The sequence below is a fragment of the Cololabis saira genome, chromosome 15, assembly GCF_033807715.1.
Source record: "Cololabis saira isolate AMF1-May2022 chromosome 15, fColSai1.1, whole genome shotgun sequence".
NCBI classification, from domain to species: domain Eukaryota; kingdom Metazoa; phylum Chordata; class Actinopteri; order Beloniformes; family Belonidae; genus Cololabis; species Cololabis saira.
The window spans coordinates 24,488,674-24,510,506 of record NC_084601.1 but is presented as its reverse complement, the minus strand read 5'-3'; the positions used below and the strand labels follow the sequence as shown (position 1 = coordinate 24,510,506).

The window sequence follows — 21,833 nt, the reverse complement described above, 5'->3', positions numbered from 1 at the left end:
CTGGCGGCACTTGTACAAAATATGTTTCCACTGCGTGACGCTCCATCCCAGGTGTCTGAAAGTCCAGCGAAGTTGCTTTTTGGAACTGAATTCAAAAATGGACATATACATTATCAAGTAAAGAGAGTGGTGTTGGTTTGTTGATGTCAGTCGTGTGTGAGGTGGAAGTGGCTGCAGGGCCGTCACGGTGGCTGATGTGGAGTGTCTCCCCAGGTAAACTCCGAGGGAACCTGGCACGGATGGAGCCCTTCTTCTGTGCTCAGTGCAGGACCGACTTCACCCCCCACTGGAAGCAGGAGAAGAGTGGGCGGATCCTGTGTGAGCAGTGCATGACGTCCAATCAGAAGAAGGCCCTGAAGGCGGAGCACACCAACCGGCTGAAGAACGCCTTCGTGAAGGCGCTGCAGCAGGAGCAGGTCAGTGCCAGCGTCTGCGCCATCATTTAGCTTTTCTTCGCAAAGTCTCTTAAACGCATCACTTGAACTTAATAAGTTTTATGTTTGTGTATTGTTTTTATGTAAGGCACTTTGTGCTGCATTTCTTATGCATGAAAGGTGCTAAACAAATACAGTTTGATTTGATTAAACTAAAAGTCCCGAGTTATCCCAGATTAGCCCGGCCCCGCCACCCGACCTGGATAAGTGGAAGTTAATAAAATGATGGAAGGACAATTTCTTATTTTTATTTTTATACATTTTTGAGTATTTAAATCAGAAATTGAGTTTTCTTCATGTTTCATTCTTAGAATGTATTTGTATGGACAGTAAAATCGTTTATCAGTTTTACATGTTTCAAACCTTTTTTTGAAGTCAGAAGTATTTGTTTTGAGTTTGGTTGTAATCTGCCTCGCTCAGGTCTCAGCTGGCCTCGGGGAGTCAGTGGGATGCAGCTGAAGCTACATTTGGATTGTAGCTTCACATGTTTGGTGAACAGATTAATCAGGGTTAGTTAATCAGAAAAGCCCAGATGTTGTCTGACGCGCTGCCTCTGTGTCCCTCAGGAGATCGAGCAGAGGCTCCAGCAGCAGGCCACCCTGTCTCCCAGCTCCGCTGCTACCGGCTCCAGTGGCTCCAAGAGCGACGGCCTGATGCGGCAACACGCCCTCCGCCAGGTACGCCCCCCTCCGCCCAAGCCCCGCCCCCTCAATGTTGCTCACGCACTGCCTTTAGCGGGATCTCTTCACCCGGGTGGAAACGGTTGAGCAGGTCCCAGGTGAGACGCACCGACGACCTGCTCTGGCATCAGAACCGTGTTCAGAAACCCAGGTATCGGAAACATGGAATGGTGTCAGAACATCGTCAAAATGTTCCCCAAGTAGAGAAAGCTGATTGAGAGCTGAAGTTGAAGTGACATGGGTCTGAAACCAGAACCAGTTCATCCTCCGTGTTTCCCCGTCTGCAGCCCGTTCCATGATCTGGGACAGCGTTTCCACGCGGGTCTGGTTCCCTGGGGGGGGACTGGTTTTCAGTGGGTTTGGAGTTTCCCAGCATGGTGGGAACTAGTTAGGGGTTAACTGGGCTCTCTGGTGTCCGCAGGCCCCCCAGCCCCAGGCCTCCCTGCAGCGAGGCCTGTCCAACTCTGCCCGAGGGGTCCTGTCCAACTTCGCCCAGGCCTCCCAGCTGTCCGTGGCCAGCAGCCTGATGGGGATGACCGGAGGGAAACACTGCGGCGGCGGCGGAGGAGGCGGCGGGAGCAGCAACCGGCTGCAGCACGACAGCCGCCGTCAAATCTACAACATCCCAGGTAGATGAGCGAGCCGGGGAGCCTGGTGAATCTGAGACCAGGGTGGTAAATGTTGCATGCTTGTGGCTGTCAGCTTCTTCCTTCCTGGATCACATGACTACACCTACAGATGGAGATTAATTAGAAATGTAGCGCAGCTGTACGAGCCAGCCCTTCCTGGTTCCTGAGCCTCGGCCCCACATGGGTCCTGGCAGATCCAGAAACCACTCAAGCCCTTTTTACTGGGTGTATGAAGTGGTTGAAGTTGTCCGAAGCTGCTTGGATCAGTAGCCCTGAGCCGTAGCTGACACCCGCTCTTTTTTCTCGAATTGCATAATAAAAAAAAAATCAGACCTGCAGTTCCTCTACTGACCACCATGGTCTGGATCCAGCAGGGAGTCCATCCAAGTTAAAATGTCCAACTTTACAGCAGAAATAAACATTTTTACCATCTGGTACAAAAGCAGTTGTTGTCTCCATGGTTATGTAGTTTATGTACCATGTCAGGTAAAATGATTTAAAAAACCTTTCTGGTTCTGGAGGGTTCAGCAGACACGCAGCCGCCATCCCTGATATCACCACGGAAACCCCGTGTGGAATGGGAGGTCCCGCTGCTAGCTGTGTCTGCCTGGGAGGAGTCCTGGACCCCTCCTCTTTCTTTTTTATTTAAAAAAAAAAAAAAAGTATTTTATTTGGAGAAGCCTTGATTTCACAGATGCAGGTTTACATAGCGTCAAAATCACTTCAAGTAAGTTAACATAACATTGGCATGACATTTTGTAGAACTTCTGATGTCCAAATTGCCTCCTGGCTCTTAACAGAATTTTCTTTGTAAAATATTTACATGGAACATGGAAAGCTTCTCATCTTAAATATTACATACAGAAAATTACACAACGCAGAATGAGTAAAGATCGTGCAGTAGATTATATCAATATATCATATTACAAAACACATTTTGATCCCACTCCTTATTTTTGCCAAGTTAGCAAAAGTCAGACCTAATAGGTTTTATGTGCTCAGTCCACTTATGGCGCTTTTATACTAGTACCTACTCAGCGCTACTCGACTGGCCTCCACTCGCTGTTCCCTCGTTTGTTTTTAGACACCCAGATGAGAAGTAGGAGGGTTGGAGCGAAGCTGCTGGGATGTACTTGATTGTGTGATCTAAACGAAGAAGACACTAAAGATGTAGAACCTGGAGGAGATGATATATGTGCTGCTGGGTCTGTGGCTTGTGTTCAATATCCAGTTAAAAAGTGAGAGTGAGAGAAGCTTCAAGCGGCGGCGCTTTTTAAAAATGTTATTTGTTTCGGTGCTGCTGAAAAGTCAGCTGGGAGCCGCGAGCAGCTATGAAGTGACAGAGCTCCTGGTAGATCTGGTTGTTCCTTATCGCCCGTCTAGATCCCTTTTTAATTCTCTCCTCAGCACCAGTTTCATGAACATCTGCACCTCAGAGTTGGATCATGAAACAGACTTTTGCTGCCATTGCCAGTCAAATAAAATGAACAAGAAGCCGCCGTCAGAGTCGCTCTTTCACTGATTTCCACCTCTTGACTCAGACGTCTGACTCAAACCCCCCGACCAATCAGTGGCCTGTAGTGTGATGATGTCAGATACAGCCGACTCAGCTGCTTAGAACCTCGGCAGAATAGTTACAGAAAAGTATCTACTCGGCACGCCTCCACCCGCCTCGACCCCTAGTGCAGGGGTAGGCAATTCCGGTCCTCGAGGGCCGGTGTCCTGCATGTTTTAGATGTTTCCCTGCTTTAACACACCTGATTCTAATTAATCATCGTCATCAACTTGTCATCCAGGGCTGCACAGTTCTGTTAATGACACAGGTACTTTTATCACGGTGTGCTGAAGCAGGGTAACATCTAAGACATGCAGGACACCGGCCCTCGAGGACCGGAATTGCCTACCCCTGCCCTAGTGGAAAAGCGCAAAACCCAGGCGAGTCGAGTCGCGCTTAGTAGGTACTAGTGGAAAAGTGCCATTAGTCCACATCTGGTAAAATTTCTCCCTCTCCATTTTTAGAGAGAATGACAACTTTTCCATTCCATATATTTCATATATTATTCCTATCTATTCATCTATAGTGGGGGATTCAGGTTTTAACCACCTCCTTGTAACAACTTTTTTGCTCGCTGCAAGGAGCATCTGTAGCAGTTTCTTATCTTTGTTATTCCACCCCTCAAATTGGATGTCACCCATATATAGATTATCAAACCGGTAAGGAATTTTGACTCCAAATATATGATTAATTTGTTTTTGAATTTCCCCCCAATAGGGTACAATAACCTTGTAATCCAAAAGTACATGGAAGTGATTTGCATCCTGAGTCCCACATTTTCTCCAGCAATCATTACTGCTTCCCTGGTATCAATTTTGTAGAGGTGTAATAAAAACCCTTACAATGTTTTTCCTACAGAATTCTCGCCATGTAGATGGGTTAGTTGAATTCCATTGTACTTGACACATTTTCCTCCAGCCTTCCTCTGTAATAATTAAATTTCCCTCCTTCTCCCACTTCTCTTTTATGTATATTGTATTTTCTGGTTTGGCCTGGAGAATCTCCTTGTACAATCTGGAAATTATCTTGTTGCATGTAGTAGATTCAAATGCTGACAGGATTATTTTCATAATTCCTGTCTCTCCAGCTTTTAAAGCTACATTCAAGTTATGATTAAAATGGATCCCTCCTCTTTCTAACGTCAAAGGGGGGTTTCCACCAATCTGAGAGGTTCTAACATCAGTAGTATTTCTTGTTTTGATATTTTTTTATTAGGGGGTAAGGCACAGTTGAACAGGAATAAACAAAACAAGATATACAGTCTACCTCGTTTTTTTTTGTTTTTTTTTAAAATTAAGAACAGAACAAAAAATCCACACAAAATATTGACAAATACATGAAAATTATTATATTCTTATATATAAGTAATATTTAAGTATTAAAGCTAAACAGTATGAATTAAAAAATAGATGAATAAAAAGGGGGAGAAAAAACCCAAAGCAAAAAAAAAACAAACCCCAAAAACAAAAGAAAAGTAAATAAAAAGATAAATAAAAAGGAGGAAGGAAGAGAGGAATGAGAGAAGAGAGGGAGGGGGGGATCCGTCAATCAGGAGGCAGGGACTGGAGAGAGTGAAAGAATGTAAGAAAGGGAAGCCACTTATTATAAAATTTGTTGCAACTACCCTTCAGTGAATATTTAATCTTTTCCAGCTTCAGAAAAAACATGGTGTCGTTGAGCCACTTGGAGTAGTATTTCTAACAGAACCCTGCCCGCCCCAGCTAGATGACGCCCAGGACCTGACGCTGTTGTCTCTCTTGTCCCTGCAGGGTTGAATATTGCGTATCTGAATCCTGCGGCGGTCGGAGCCCACAAGAGCTCGAGCTTAGCGGACCGGCAGAGGGAGTACCTGTTGGACATGATCCCGCCCCGGTCCATATCCCAGTCCATCAGCGGGCAGAAATGAGCCCTGCTCCTCCCTCGTTTCCCCAGATCGGAGGCTTTCCCGGATCCACCCGTATTCCCATCTCACATTTCCATCGCATGCAGTGCCTGTCCGTGTGCCTACCTGAACCCATGACGACCTGAAACGGTGGACAAACACAAACTGTCAGTGCATCTCAGTTGTTCTTATTATACAACCCCTCTTCTTCTTGAATTCCCTTTATTATTGCTGGCGGGGCTCTATTATACCTGCACCTGCCAGTTTTCCAGCTCTTATTACCCATGAGGCTTTTTTTCGGTTCTAAGTGTTGTTTCTGTTGCTTTAGTGGAGACGGCGAGCCGTTGTTAGCTTGCTAAGGTCATTTACACTTTGAGTTTTTTCTGTCCGCTCACTCCCAGCACTCGGACTATTCTTGGATCTGAGTTTTGCAAGTTTCTAAAATCAGAAGTTCTTTATTTACCCGCAAATTTTCGGTATATAATCCGAAACCTTTTTTTTTTTTGTGTTTAATTGAATATTTTTCAGATTTTTTAGACTTTGCAAATGATTCAAATCAGTTTTTAGCGCTAATTTGCAAATTTATGAAGTCATTTATTTTTTCACAAATTTTTGACTTGATTTTTTTTATTTATTGCAAATTTGCAAGTTAAAAGTGGGAAAAGAAATAGCTTCCCCTCAAAATCTGCGCGTGTGGTCAGACATTTCCTACAAACCCATAAATTCAAAGTTTCTGGGCTTTTTCACAAACATTTGAGCTGATGATTATTTTATTTAAATTTTTTTTTCAAATTTGCGAGTTTATAAAGATGCAGTATAATTTTTTTTTGTTGATCCAAACTTGCTGGTTTATAACATCAGCTTTCTTTTTTTCCCCAAGTGCTCGTTTCCATGTTTTTGTTCTTTTCCTGGTGAGTCATTGTGAACTTGCTCAGATCATTTACACATGTTCCTCCCCCGTACGCGCCCCAACACCCGGACTATTGCTAACAGAAGATCAACAGGGTGCACTCTGGTTGCTATGCAACATAAAGTTTAACAACTCTCAGCTTTGTCGGAAGCATTAGTTTGCTCACTTGGATACGACAAAGTGGAAAAACCCCCAACGCGACGATGTGGAGCCCTGCTCGCTCTTGGAAAGAGCATGCCATTCTGAAAATGGAAAGTTAGGGAGCAGAGCACTTGTGATTTGGTCGTCTCGCTGGAAGGTTCCCGTTTCAAGAGCCATCACCACGTCGATGCACATCTGAAAGTTCTGGAGGCCCCTCAGCTGCCACCACCGGAGCTCTCTAACTGGAAAAGACTGAGGAAGGTGCAGATGGGAAGGGGATTGAGTGTGGTTTCCTGCACCTCCACCTTTCGTCATCGACGGGTTTTCACGTTCTTCATTTCAGGACGAGGCAGCAGAGAGGAGGGAGCGACCCGGAGGACCTCGCCCTCCCATCCCTCGGTGCCACCATCCTTCATGACATTGCTTATTCAGGATACGTTCCTCTGTCCCTCCTGGAGCTCCATCCCATCCCACCTGGACGTCCAGGTCCTGACGTGTCCTCATGTCCTCTCTAAACACTCCCCCTTTTGGTTTGTTGCTTTTTTTTTCCTTTTGTGGCGGCGTCTCCTGATGAATCTGTGGCAGACCTGAGAGGTGTTGCCCACGGAGACGATAATCAACCTGAAACAGAAACTTTTGAATGATCTGTATGGATTGTGTATAGATACGAGCGGAACATGGATCAATCATTGTGTGCGCATTCCGCACACAAGTTGCCTCACTCCAGAGGAGCACTTTTCATATTTCCAATTGGAAATTTTTGTTTGTTTGTTTCTATTCTCTTTCTTTTTTCTCTCTTGGTTTTCGGTGAGGAGGAATGTTGGAATGGAGAGGTCCCCACTCTTGTAGACTGCATCCAGGCGGGTTATTGTCTGATGAACGGTTCCACACTAATGTAATCAGTAAGTGTTGGGGCCCGGAGCGGGCCCCACATGGCCCAGACACGCCCAGCCTGTACACAGATCTGCTGCACGTCATGAACCAGCATCAGCTCAGGCGTCCACTGTCTGGAAAACAGCAACGACTCAGAAGTCAGTTCAGGTCGTGTCATTTCATTTTCAAGTTCTAATTTCATTGCAGCGCCACAATCACAGGGTTTCTGACTTTAGTTGACTTCGGCCGTTTTAACCACAGAGTGCAGATGTTTGTGGGAGCGAAGGGGAGAAGACGATGATCCAGACACCAGACTGGAGATGTTTAACACTCCACCTTCCATGTGAAGTGAGGCTGGGGAATTTTAGAAATATTCCAAATTGGAAATTTTAAATCGGAATTGACTGTAATTTATGGGAATAAATTAGGATTAATTAATTTATAATATGGAAATGAGAATATATATATTTGGTACAAGTAAGCAAAATGACATTTTTTATGTTTTATTTGCAACTTGAATGGATACACAAACTAAACGACAAAAGACTCCAACTTCCAAAAAATAATAATTTTAGATGATTTTAAAACTTACTTCTGCATTGGCTGCAGTAAAATATGTCAACACGTTATATTGTTTATGTAGCATTTTTGTGTAAGATAAGTTGAGGAAAAGACTGGTACAATTAATTAGGTTTTAATGTGCAACGCGTAGTTTAGTTTTGGACTAATATCAAGGTCCTGCAGGTGGTTCTGGTCATGAACCTTGAAGAGCTCAGCCAGCTTTTCATGTTTGGACCTGAATCATTTTAATATGCTGAAATCTTACTTAGTCTGAAGTATATTTGTATGTATGTATACAGTATATGTATGTGTGTGTCTGTGTGTGTGTGTATATATATGAATGTGTGTATATATGTATATGTATCTCCGCATGCGTATACACATATATGTACGATTGTATATATACATACATGCATATGTATCTATGTGTATGCATATATACATGTGTATGTATTTGTGTGTATGTATGTATGTGTGTGTATATATATATATATATATATATATATATATATATATATAAAATGTATGTATATATATGTGTGTATATATATATATATATATATATATATTTGTGTGTGTTTGTATACGTATATATGTTTGCATATATATATAATGTATATATATGTGAATCATGTCAGATTTTAGCTCTTCAGTAAAAGCTAAATTGAACTCAGGGTGGAACAAATTACATCTGATTGTTTTAGGTAAGATCATGCTGCACAATGTTTTTTTAAAAATGTCTTTATTTTTGATCTACTCTTAAATTAGCTCATAGACTTCCCAGTGGCGCCAGTGTCCACTTTGTTCCCATAAATTCCTGGTGAATCCCGTATATTTCTAAGGAAACATTCTCAATGTTTCCCTTTGTGGAGTTGTGTCACCGTAAGTGGTGGCAGCATTATTCCCGGCAGTGTTCGGTCAGCATGCAGTATTATTCATGGAGTTGGGTTACGTCCACACCAGTACTGTGGGAGGTTGTAACGGTGGGGGGGGGTTGAATCGGAGATCTGGCCGGCCACCACATTCCCATCTGACTCTTTAAGTTAACAGCGATGTGGTCACTAGGATCAAACCTGTTTGTTTACAGTACATTAGTCCCTACTGACTCTGGACCCACACATTTAACTCTCACCTTTGCTTTGCCTCCAGCGGTGGTTCCTGGATAGTATTCAGACATTAGCTTACACGGATCATTCCTTCCTTTTGTTTACATTATTAGCTTGTGACCAGCATGACGATGGCGTTCAACTTTAAACATAAAGTCAGAGTTAAACTGCAGAGCAGGAAACTCTTTTTTTTTTTTCCTTCTTCTTTTTTTCCAAGTAATCCAAAACTTAAAGTGAAGTTAAAGAGAACGAAGATGCCGTTAAAAGCCAACACATCCATTCACAGCCAGCGGGAAACGGCCGAACGGTTTTCTTTTGAAAGTTAAAATAGTGGAAGAAACGGAAGCACTTCCCATCATTGTGTGTTGGAGCAGTCGACACCTCTGATACGTACAGAACTATTTCTTCCTCAGCGGTGGAGGTTTGTGGTCAGCTTGAATTTCAGCTAGTGAAACTAGCAAACGCAGCCACTTCAGGGTCGCCCCGTCCCACTTTTTCATGGTTCACTTATTTCTCCACACAAAGATTTTCCTTTGGCTTTGACTGCTTAGTGCCGATACACCACAGAGATTTAGGGCTACCTCAAGGGAAAAATAAGCCTCACATCTTAAAGAAAAACGTCAGAAAATTACCAGAATAAAGTTGTAATTTTGCAAAACTAGTTGTAAATTTGAAAGAAGAGAAAAAAAATTGTAATTCATGGTTTGCAACATAGTTTTTTTTAAAATATTTATATAAAGTAGTCTTGAGAATGAAATATGCAACAATAACACATTCACGAGAATATAAATGTAACATTGTGAAAATATAGTAGACTTTTGTTAGGTTAAAACATTTTTTAGAATAAAAGCAAATTTAGGAGAATGAAATCCAATTTATGATAGTTAAAATTTTTGCAAGGATTAAAACAAAGTGAAAATAAATCTTAATCTTTGAAGATAAAGTAGAAAATGATTAAGAATCATGAAATTTTGTTAAATAAAATTACAAATTTTCCCCAAATAGTTGTAAATTTCGATGAAAAAGTAAATCATTTTCGAGGGAAACAAAACATTCTCCAGTACAATACTTCTGAACATGCTGTTTCTTGCCAATTTTTTTTTTTTAAGGAGCTGATACTCATGATACACTAAAAGATAAAGTGTGTCCTCATTGGTGAATCTGATCCCGAGACTGTCAACTCTTTTGCTTGTAAAGAGTTTCATGTAAGCAAAGAATAGTTTCTGAAAAAAGTCCCTATACAAACTTAAATCCTGAAAATGCGCATGTTTATGTTCAAGGTCTGTACCTAGAGTTGGATCATTGATGTGTTTGACCTCTAAACTCAATAATACACTTATTTTTCTTGTAAAACTAAAACTTTACTCCTAGAAATTCCATTCTTATAAAATTGTAAATCTACTCCCACAAAATTTGGTCTTACATTGCATCATTTTCTATTAAATGGCTTTTTTCTTATGCAACTTATTCTTTCTCAGAAATTAACTGTTTTCTTTTTAGTTTTTTTTTCTTTTAAAATTACAACTATTTTCACCTGCAATTTCAATTTTACACTTGTTATATTACATAATGTTTCCTATATTGCAATTTTGTCTATGTAAAAATCGCACTTGTCACATTTTTTTCTTAATCAGATTGCATTTTTTCTTTTGCTATTGTTAGTATTGTCCAGTAGAATATACATTTTAATAAAATTAAGGCTTCATTATTGTTAATGTAAGACTTTCCTATCGTGAATTTACACATTTTTCTTGCAAAACATTAAATTTATCAAATGCTTTTATCCAAATTGACTTACAACAGAGGATTACAGTCAAGCTATAGTAACAAGTAAATGTCAAGTTTTCACCTTTTTTTTCTTGTAAATTACATTTTCTTTATGATCCTTTTATTTAGTTTTTCCTCACAAAAACATCTTACATTTTTTAGTAGTCTTTTCTAATGAAATAAAAATACAAAAAGTCGTCTCAATACCATTTTTCCAATATTTAAAGTAACTTTTTTCTTTTGCAATTAAAATTTCATTCTCATATTTTTTATCGCGTCAAATTTTTCTCATATTTTCATTTGTTTCCCATGTGAGATTATGATTTCAGTCTTGTACATTTACAACTTTTTCTTGTGAAAGTTTGACTTTAGATCATATAATATAAATTTATAATCGGATACTTAAGTCAAATCGTGACTTTTTCATTAATATTACAACTTTATTCTAAAGGTGTTTTTCCCCTCAAGGTTGCCCTAAAACTTTATACTACAGTTACGTTTTAAAACATGATTTATTTTTGTTTTGCTGCAGACCAAACGTTAGTTTGTGAGCGTTGAAGTTGCAGATTAAACTGTCTGATTCTCCAAGTCCTTATCACAACCAAAACCAGAACTTAAACAGAACTGAGGTCTACATTTGCAGATGACCCATTTGTTTGTTACAGAAAAGAATCAGGATTAGTTGTATCTGGATCAGCGAAAAAGGATACGTAGTGACGCAGTCATAAGATTCATGTGTCGGGCACCTTCACTCCCGCTCCTGAGGCTCGGTTTGGATTTAAAGAAAAAACAGCAGTTTCTGCGGATGCATCCACACACCTTTATATTTGGACATGCAGATTGTTTTCAAATATCAGGTTTTTAGATTTCAGAGCTCATTTTTATTCTGATGGTTCATTTCTGATTTCTTTCTGTTCTGTTTAAAAAACAAAACAAACAAATAAAAAAAGAAATGTATTGACTATGAAATAAATGACACGATATTTGCTAGGTTTGAAGTAATAATGACTTATTGTACAGAAGCATTTTTTCCTCCTTGTACTGAGAAAAAAAATTAAATGGTTGTACATTGTGTAGAAAAGCAAACAAAAAGCCATGAATATTGTGAAGCTTGTCATTTTGTTTTGTGATCACTGTGTATTATTGTGTAACAGATGTGCAAAACGTTCGGGATCCTCCCCCCACCCAACAAACGCGATCATGCTAGATGCATTCGCTTGATTTTTGGACGAGTTCGCCAGAAAGTATTGGCTGGTTCAGGCCGTAGATGACCGACCCGTCTGCCACGTCACCCGCAGGCCGCTGGGGGGCCAGAGCCCTGATGGCCAACTAAATATGTGACACATTTAGTTAGTTAGCATGAGGCTAACTTAGCTACAAAGAAGATGGTAGTTCCAGGGACAATTCAGACCTTAGACCTGACTTTCTCCGACCTGAACCAGCGGCCGCTTTCAGCCAACGCCAGCATTAACATTTGTGCTCCTGTACGGTTTGGCTTTTTCTTCTATTAGTTGTTGCTAACGCAGGGAAAAATGTTACTGCTCAGTCAGGTTTTATCAAGTTCACGTAGAAGAGTCTTTAGTGCCGAAAACATTGAAATGAACATCTGGTTGCACCCAAACAGATGCTGAACTCCACCAGAGACTAATTGAATTCATTTTTGTTTTGCTTACATCAATCCTGACCTTTTGCACATACTTGATATTTAACTATCTTCAAAAGTAAAAGAAAATAATGCTGTTTGAATACTGCCAGTTGATTGACAATTATGCATTGATTGAAAAAAAAATAAGCTAATTTTGGAGGAAATAACTTTGTAATATTTATCTCTTGCGAGTTATGTTTAATAAAGGTTGAAACAATTTGCTTCAAAGTGTGACATCATTGCCATTATTGTAGTAAAAGTGAAGACAGAAATTCTTGTGTTTACATTCACTGTTTTGCTAGAACAGTTTAAGTTAAAAAGAACTTTCAGTGTTTGTCCCCCACAGGTTTCTGAAGAGGGTTTGAGATGACTTCGTAGTTCAGGAGATGGCTCCGCCCATGTGGTTACCTCAGATATTGATGATTGGGTGGGATGACAGAGCACGCCCACCTCCCCTCACTTTCCACCAAGTGCCCAAAATCCAACGTCCCAATCGAAACCAAAGCAGAATTAAGAAAACCTGCAGTTCCTATACTGACCACCAGGGTCTGGATCCAGCGTTGAGTTCATCTCCATTGACCTTCATTTTAAAATGTCCAACTTTACAGTAGAAATCAACATATTTGAAGTCTCCATCGTAGATGTTACGTCCAGGGGTGTTTTGTCTTTGTACATCATTTGAGTTGGTTCACGTAAGGCAATGTATAAATGAGGACTGAGGCTTTTGATTGACAGCCTGCCAGCTGCTGGCTGACAGTCATCACTCCATCATCCTGCTACAGAGCTTAGCTAAGCAGTCTCCTCATGTTCCTAGGAAGGACTGTTCAACTTCCACGAGGGCTTTCAACAGGAAAAGCAGACATGGGTCTATGTAGCCAGCCAGGTGCATGTAGACCAGGGGTGTCCAAAATCAGTCCTCGGATAATCCAGTAAATCCATAAAATCCAGTCTGGATTTTATAAACTAACCTTTTATTCGCAAAAAAAAAACAAAAGAAAAAGCTAAATTGTTTTTATTCTGAAATATCTTTCCATTAATGATAATGTAAATGATTAAAACATCACAAAAAAATTGTTTTTCAAACTTCTTTGGGTAAAGTAACAAAATTACAAAAATAGTAATAATAGAACATTTATATTTGTTTAAGAATTTCCTTATAGTATTTTGTTTTCTTGATCACACTATTGCATCACAAGGAAATTTATTGTTTTGGATTATTTTAACAAAATTGATTGATAGTAGGTCACCAGATATTCAACACTATATAACAGGTATTTCAAGCTCGGGCCTGGTTAGTACTTGGATGGGAGACCGCCTGGGAATATCGGGTGCTGTAAGCTTTTTCAACCAGCAGAGGGCGCTAGAGCTCCATCTACCCACACATTTTTCAACGTGCTCACAGCGACCACTCACATCCTACAGCTTTTAGCACATGGTTAAGGCCCTTTAACTCCAACAAATAGGCGCTTTTAAATTATTATCACCAACAAATCAATGACTTACATTCAACTCTCACGCACAACGTTGCTCTGACAGTTCTACAAACTAAACCTTTTACAATTTTACTTGATTATTTATTAAATCCAGCAGGTATGCCTGATGCCTCTGACTCCAACAAAGCCACTTCCCTCGCCTGTGCTCCAGGAAGACATTGACTGCGTTTACATGCACTCAATAACCCTTTTAAAACCTGAATATTAGCAATAACCGGTTTTGCACGGCCATGTAAACACCAATAACCCCTTTGAATAAACCGAATTTGCTCATATTCCAGTTTTTAAAAACCTGAATATGACCCCTGGGTTACTCCTTTTAAAACCCAAATATTCGGTCATGTAAACGCCAAACGGGATATACCCATCAAATGGAACATGAATTTGTTTTCTGCGCATGCTCTTTTCGCAAGGAATCTTGGTCTTTTGAGTCCAGGAAGTATTTATAAACATGGAGAAACGCTAGACCACGCCACACTTTTGGAGTGAGCAGGAGACTAATCATTTTATAAATGTAATGAAGGATATGAACATTTTGGCATTTGTAGACGGTAGAAAGTACAGGGATAGCGAAATTTACAAGAAGGTGAGCGAAAAGTTGCGCAAAGCAACATTTGTTTTGAATTTGGATACAGGAAAAAGAAGCAGAAATTACGGGAATTGCGTCATGATGTTCTCCTTGCTTCGCTGGTTTGATCCAGATATCCCGAATGATTAATTACCATGTAAACAGGGATAACCCTGTTTGCTCACGCATGTAAACGAAATATTCTAAGCCACTCCAGGACCTTGAAATGTTTCTTAGCAACTCCTTCGTTGCTCGGTGCTGTGTTTGGATCATTGTCATAAACAAGACCCAGCCACATTTCATCTCCAATGCCCTTGCTGATGGAAGGAGGTTTTCACACAAAATCTCACGATACATGGCCCCACTCATTCTTTCCCTTACACCAGGGGTTTCGGACTCCAGTCCTCGAAGGCTGCATTCCTGCATGTTTCAGATGTTTCCCTGCTTCAGCACACCCTGATAAAAGTAGCTGTGTCATCAACAGAGCTGTCCAGACCTTCATGACAAGCTGGTGACGACCATTCATTTGAATCAGGTGTGTTGATGCACAGAGACATCTAAAACATGCAGGATTGCAGCCCTCGAGGACTGGAGTCCGAGACCCCTGCCTTACACGATCAGTCGTCCTGGTCCCTTTGCAGAAAAACATCCCCAAATCATGATGTTTCCACCCCCATGCTTCACAGTAGGTTTGGTGTTCTTTGGATGCAACTCAGCTTTCTTTCTTCTCCAAACACGACAAGTTGTGTTTCTACCAAAAAGTTCTATTTTGGTTTCATCTGACCATATAACATTCTCCCAATCCTCTTCTGCATCATCCAAATGCTCTCTAGCAAACTTCAGACGGGCCTGGACACGTCTGGCACTGCAGGATCTGAGTCCCTGACCGGCGTAGTGTGTTACTGATGGTACCTTTATTACTCTGGTCCCAGCTCTCTGCAGGTCATTCACTAGGTCCCCGTGTGGTTCTGGGATCTTTACTCACCGTTCTTGTGATAATTTTTACCCCACGCGGTGAGATCTTGCGTGGAGCCCCAGATTGAGGGAGATTATCAGTGGTCTTGTAAGTCTTCCATTTTCTAATAATTGCTCCCACAGTTGATTTCTTCACACCAAGCTGCTTACCTATTGTAGATTCAGTCTTCCCAGCCTGGTGCAGGTCTACAATTTAGTTTCTCACGTCCTTTGAAAGCTCTTTGGTCTTGGCCATAGTGACTGTTTGAGGTTGTGGACAGGTGTATTTTATACTGATAACCAGTTAAAACTGGTGCCATTAATACAGGTAACAAGTGGAGGACAGAGGAACCACTTAAAGAAGAAGTTAAATGTCTGTGAAAGCCAGAAATCTGGCTTGTTTGTCGGTGACCAAATACTTATTTTACCAAGGAATTTACCAGTTCATTCAGTAAAAATCCTACAATGTGATTTCCTGGATTCTTTCCCCCCATTCTGTCTCTCATAGTTGAAGTTACATATGATGAAAATTACAGGCCTCTCTCATCTTTTTTAGTGGGAGAACTTTCACAATTGGTGGCTGATTAAATACTTTTCTGCCCCACTGTATATATGAAATTTTTCTTCAGAATATTCTGGTACGTAAAGGAGTTTATGGTCCAATCAGTTCAAGGTGTCATGGTCCTGGGTTTTCAACCGTTCCGAGATTCATGTGTGGCAACAATTGCTTTTCTAAGACCATTGCTAATTTCTTTTCCTCTTGGCAATGTGTAACTCAACTGAATGAAGCTGCTGATGATCAGTTCATCAAGGACTGATGATTAGCAGCTACGGCCTAAAGATGATCTTAAATCCTACGGAAGCAGGAAGGGGGGTACTTAGGACTGTGCACATTATAATTCCTTTTTGTCTTTTTGGCAATTTTTTTTGTTAGTGCCACACAAATAATCAATAAGATATGAAGTATTTAATCTGTTTTAAATCTGCCAACTGAGACTGAGCCTTTAATGCTGCAACAGACAAAGATACATAAGCAGGAATATGAATGTATCTAAAAGTCTTTATTTGGTTTTAGGAATGATGAAAGACGACAAGAAAAAGACAGAGTGCAGTCCAACAGAGATCAAAGTATTCAACAGGAATTAGACCATTAAGCTTCCACCTCTAACATCCTCACAACTGAACAATTTGAATGTCAAAAGAGAATTAATTGTGCTGTCACGTTACGCACTCACAGTTGTACATTTGTACATGACATGCACCTTCAGCTGTTAACTAGGCATCGCTTCACTCTCTTAGCCTCTGAAGCTAAAGCTGCCATGTAGCAAGGAATGCACGCGTGGTTTACAGAGACAATAAATGTAGAATTCTTTGGACTACTGATCTTGCAGATTATTATCAAAGTCGGAAAAAAAGCTAATTGGTAGGATTTTTGCCGTCAGACTTCCACTCTATCATGTCAGACCAGCCTGTTCTCAGGCCCCCTGGACCGGGGGCTCTACTGATCAACAAGAGATGTTTAAACAAATGCCTAGTTTGACAAATCAATGTCGGTAGTTTCTTATTTAAGACTGAACTCTGAACGAGTTCATGTGGAACTCTCTAGCTAGCAGTGCTGGCTGGAGCTTTATTCTATTGATTTCTGGCTACTTTGCGTATAAACCAGAATCTGGCCATCTAAATTTATAAGGATTAATCATTTTAGTTATGCCTCAGATATGTACCATCTCTGTACAGAAGATTTTTGTCACAAATTAAAGTGTTGGGTAAGCCCGACATTTGACACACTGCCAAACAGTTTTTTTTCCCTCACATGACAAAATGATGCTGCCATGCTAACGCAGCATCTTAGCGAGTTAGGTTTATTTTGCTACAGGTTTATTATTTTGAACAGATTAAAGCACCATCTTGAACCTTATATTGTGACCTAACTGTGCTACTAAACTAAGGCCGTGCCAGTCTCTGTCAGTAATTTGTACTCTGTCTTTAACTTATAAACCTTTTCATTTTGGCCGAAGACGGATTAAAGCTTTAGAAAACAGGTGGCTTCATCAAAATAAACGTTTAACAAGAGGAGGAACCATTAAAGCCTTGTTTCTCGCTGGCATTCACTACCAGTTTCTACTTTCCTATATTTTCTACATTTTTATTTTCTTTTTCGTCTAGTGGCTCTTTAGGGCACAGTGTGAATTTGGCTCAAAACATTTACAGTCTCTTCTTCTCACATCATTCGCTCAAAGGCCATCACAATATAATCCTAACAGTTAGCGTCATAGCATCCTTAAACAAACAAAACATTTAAAAAATTGCCTCAGTTAACATCAGCAAACCTAATATTATTAATATTAACAATAAAAAACTTATAAACCAAACATTAATTTGGCAACATTTCCAGTGCACAACCAAAGGAACAAAAGAGTCATATAAAAGGAAGTGTAAAAATGAACCATTCCCAACAGAAACAACAAATGCTTTCCCTTTTAACCGCTAGCGCTACATACTACAAAAACTCAGTTTTTTGGATTTTTTCCTTATTAAATTCACTTTTTTGGTTTCACATTGGTTAAACAGCTTTCACTTGTTTGGAAATGAAGAATTGAGGAGAAAAATCCATATTTTTGATACTGTAAAACACTCATAAAAGGCTACAATAAACCCTGAGGGCAGGAACAGACCCTGTAGTTGATCTGAGGGATGGGACCATCAACAAACCAGCTGAATCGTTAATAACAAGCTGCTATTTATCAGCCAAGAACATATTCATCGTAGTTTTATAATGGAAAATACTTACATAAAAGATAAAGAAATATTTATTTGTAAGCTTTTCTCTTCTGTTTTCTCTTTTAAGTTAATTTTATTCCTTAATATACATAAATTCTTACATTTCATCCATCCTCGTAATAAGTGTCATTTTAGTAGCAGCTTATGGAACGAGGTGGGATAAATAATTTGATCAGAATGAATACAGTACAATTAGTTAGCTTAATAGGTCAGCATGAGTTAATTGAAACTAAAGGAGCTTGTGGTAACACGTAAGGTGAGCGACACACTTGTGTGTTCCACCTATTTGCAGAATTCTGGATCAAAAAAAGAACTTCAAAACTATGATCAGGAAAACCCATGTTTGTAGAGCCTATAGTAGTAACTGTAAAGTACCACATGGCTCTGTATGAGCACCTCTGCTTCTTTAATTCTACATTCTCCCACTCTGCATAATCTTGTGTTACATAATGCAAATGGCGAGTTTTGAAACCAAAATACAGTGTTGATGACACTGTACTGTTGTACAACCTAAAATAAGACAAAATAAGACCTGAAACTCTTCACCACTCAGTATTCTTCATGGCAGAAAAAAACTTAAGTTTTGTTTTAAGGAATGACAACATTACAAAATGGTAAAATCTTTACTGACATAACCTTTTTTTTTGTATTCAATTCATCTGTCATGACTGCACATATCCTCTAAAAAAGATCTGGAATACTGATCGGACATGTAAATTAATTAATTTTATTTGATTAATTTCCCTTAATAAAGTAATTTTGAATTAAATTGAATCATCTGTATATAAATTGACATTGTTGTAGTTTGAAGCGTTAACAAGGCACAGGTCCTCATACAGAGCTTTGTGGTACTCTTAAGTTGGGCCAATGCATGTTTCCACTTTGTGACAGAAGCCTCTGAGCCAAGAGATGTCAATGACTCAACTGGATACAGTTAAAAAAAAAAGCATTATATTCTTCTTTCACCTTAACTGGTACTAAATTGACATTGTTCTGCAGCCTGAAATGCATAACAAATTAAAAATTACAAATTAAATAAAGTTTACAAGAAAAATTGTGAAATATTATGGTTTCATACTGTCTTAAAAGAAGTAAAAGTCAAAGTGAGTGTAAGAATATGACTGTGTTATCCCAGCTTTTACTGATTTAGGTTGTACTTCAGCATTCTTTTGTGACCGATCAACAGCAAGCTTTCTGGCTCTTAATGTGCGGTTCTACCAAACGCTGTTGCCCTCAGGGTTTAGGTTCTGTTTGCCATTCAAAGTTTCTGTTCGCTCACAAACATGTATCTGTGCTTTGGTTATGAGAAAGCATCAAGAATATGAATTTTTAAAACTGTACACTTATTTGGTTACATATTTCTTTAAGATATCTAAATATTTGGCAAAAATTCAGCTTGTTTAAAAAGTCAACATGAACTAATCTTTATGTTTATAAGTCTCTCAAAATATCACACATCTCCATTTTGTCACTCTTCAAAATGAAAAGCCAGAATTGGCTAAATAAATCGGTTCCATGTTGAAGGAGTGCACCTGAAACAACTTCCAAACTAAAAGGTTTGAAAATATTATTTTAAAAAATGGTACTTAAAAAATAATCAAACTTCTTTTGGCTTAGGTTTAGTTAAAGCACTTTTCACAGGTGACCCCTTTCAAGCAGGAACAATCTAAAACCAGAAGGAAAAGGAAATCTCTCGAGTAAATGTCAAAGGAACGTAAAGAAAACCATCAAACGTTTACATCTTTGGGTATCATTCAGTTTGGTTTTCATAGAAGAACCTTTTGGACGTGGTGAATGTGTTGAGGTATAAATCCTTGCAAGACGTCTGTAGCTGCCATCTCGGTGTCACCGAACTCCCGGGCTGACCAGTTTGGCTTCCGAAGAGGTAACGTACCTGGGCTGCCCAAACGAGGAGTTTATGGTTCATCATCTGTGTGCAGATCTGTTATGCACTGAAGAAATTAGTCTTTTTGGGTTCATTGGGTTCAATTTGATGAACCAACGGAACAGTTGGCGTACAAATCCCCAATCCCCTCTGTGATCCACACTTCCCAGGACATATGGCATGTGTCTTCCAAGACGAACGGGTGGGTACGTCCAATCCATGGAGGACCCCATTTTAAAGCAGCAGGAGGCAATAGCGCATGGTCCTCCTCTCCGATGTCAAGTAAAAACAGTTGAGTACTCTATGAAAATGGCTTGACGACCCCCTGGAACAGGAGGTTAATAAGGCTCACTTTGATCTCTGGTCCAGTAAGGCTGAGGCTCAAGAAGCAGTTCCCTCCTCGTGGTCCACGCCCTCTTGACACGCCCGGTCGGCCCCTGGCCCGGAGCACTGGCTGGCACTGGTCAAGAAAAAGCTACTTCTCTTGGTCTGTTTTTGGTTGAGTGGGCTAACACAAGCAGCATCATGAAGCTAAGACGTTCTTGTCAGACTGAGGTAGTTTTCCTTGAAGACGGGTGTTTGTACATGTGTTTGGGTGAAGAAAAATGCCTGTTTGCATGGTTCTTCTAAAGCTACAACCATCCTGGTGCAGGTTTATTTTAAAACGTCAAACTCCTATTCATGGTTATGCCTAGCGTCTAAAATGTTGTTTCTGCTATTGTTAGAGCTCTCCTATTTTCTTTTTCATCCTTTGATGGTCATGTGATGCGATCAATGGAAGGCTACGTAGCGACCCGGGCAAAAGTGTTGTTGTTTATGTACGGGTTTTGGTTTTGTTTCCTCATCAGACAAAATGAAGCATGAATGGAGCAAAACAAGTCTGTCCTCAGATTAGTGTGGACGCCAGTTTCATGGATCCCAACAAAGTTTGTGGATGTCCCCACTTATGAGGTTTCCTTTTAAAATGTGAAACTTCTGTTGCCTTTGCATCTGGCATCATCACCACTCCGGAGAGTGAAGACCACTGCCAATGTGGACCCAAGTTGGTTTCACTTTAAAACATGGCACTGTTGTTATGGTTACTCCTGCCACTCACACTATTCTGATGAGTTCAACCCTTGAAATGGAGAAATCTTTGATCCACTGACGGACCCTGGTTCAGCTTGTAAACAGCTGCCGCTATGGTCCAGTGTGGACGAAAAAAAAAGAACAGCATTTAAAAACAGTAATTTAGTTGCACTTTCACTTTTTGATTCGCTCATCGAGATCATCATATAACCTTCCCTGATCGGCCAAACTTATATCAGGTGACCATTTCTAGAAGATAAGAAAAAAAGGATGGAAACTTATGGCGATACAGTGTGGATGGACATGCTTTCTGGCTTGGAGTTAAAGCAATAGTATAGACACAGATTGGTTTAGATCTAAAGTGACATTTGGAAATGAAACTGCACCCATGTGGATGTGGCATAAATGGCTTATAAGTGATAAATAATAATTTCTAACCAAACTCTCACCTCAAAAAGGTGTTTAAAAAGGCCGCTACGTTTCTTCCTTTTCTTATTTCAGAGGAACTGAAGGCAACTTTTGTCACAGTAGATTAGTTGGAACGTCTCAGTCGGCGGACATATTTGGTTTCATTTTGGGTTCAGGCTGCGGTACGCATCCTCCCAGGTCAAGCTTCAGGAGGGTCTCGGAGGTAGAATATTTTGGTTATTTAACAGACCCTCGCTGAAAAAGTGACATGTCGGATGTGTACACATTTTCCAAGACATAATCTGGAGTGGCAATGCTTTGTGAAGGCTTTTCCCATGAACACGTCCACGTGCACAGGAAATAAAGGCAACAAGCTTTGGTTTGAGGTAGAGGATGGGTTTGGGGGGCGGAGGACCAGGACACGTCTACATGTCTACATTCAGGTTACTGGCTTCGGGCTTTGTTGAGAATATACCATTCATCGGTAACAGAT

The 21,833-nt window shown here is 40.1% G+C and overlaps 1 protein-coding gene across 1 annotated transcript in view; it reads left to right on the top strand.

Moving 5' to 3' along the window:
• The window catches only part of gatad2b (GATA zinc finger domain containing 2B), a 39,046-nt gene extending 31,405 nt beyond the window's left edge, over window positions 1-7,641 (top strand). Inside the window, exons 8-11 of the mRNA XM_061741148.1 lie at window positions 214-416; window positions 1,001-1,111; window positions 1,536-1,743; window positions 5,068-7,641. Coding sequence (XP_061597132.1) covers window positions 214-416; window positions 1,001-1,111; window positions 1,536-1,743; window positions 5,068-5,204 — 659 coding nt within the window. The 3' untranslated portion in view covers window positions 5,205-7,641. The remainder of the gene's footprint in view (window positions 1-213; window positions 417-1,000; window positions 1,112-1,535; window positions 1,744-5,067) is intronic.
• The last annotated feature ends 14,192 nt before the right edge of the window (window positions 7,642-21,833 follow it).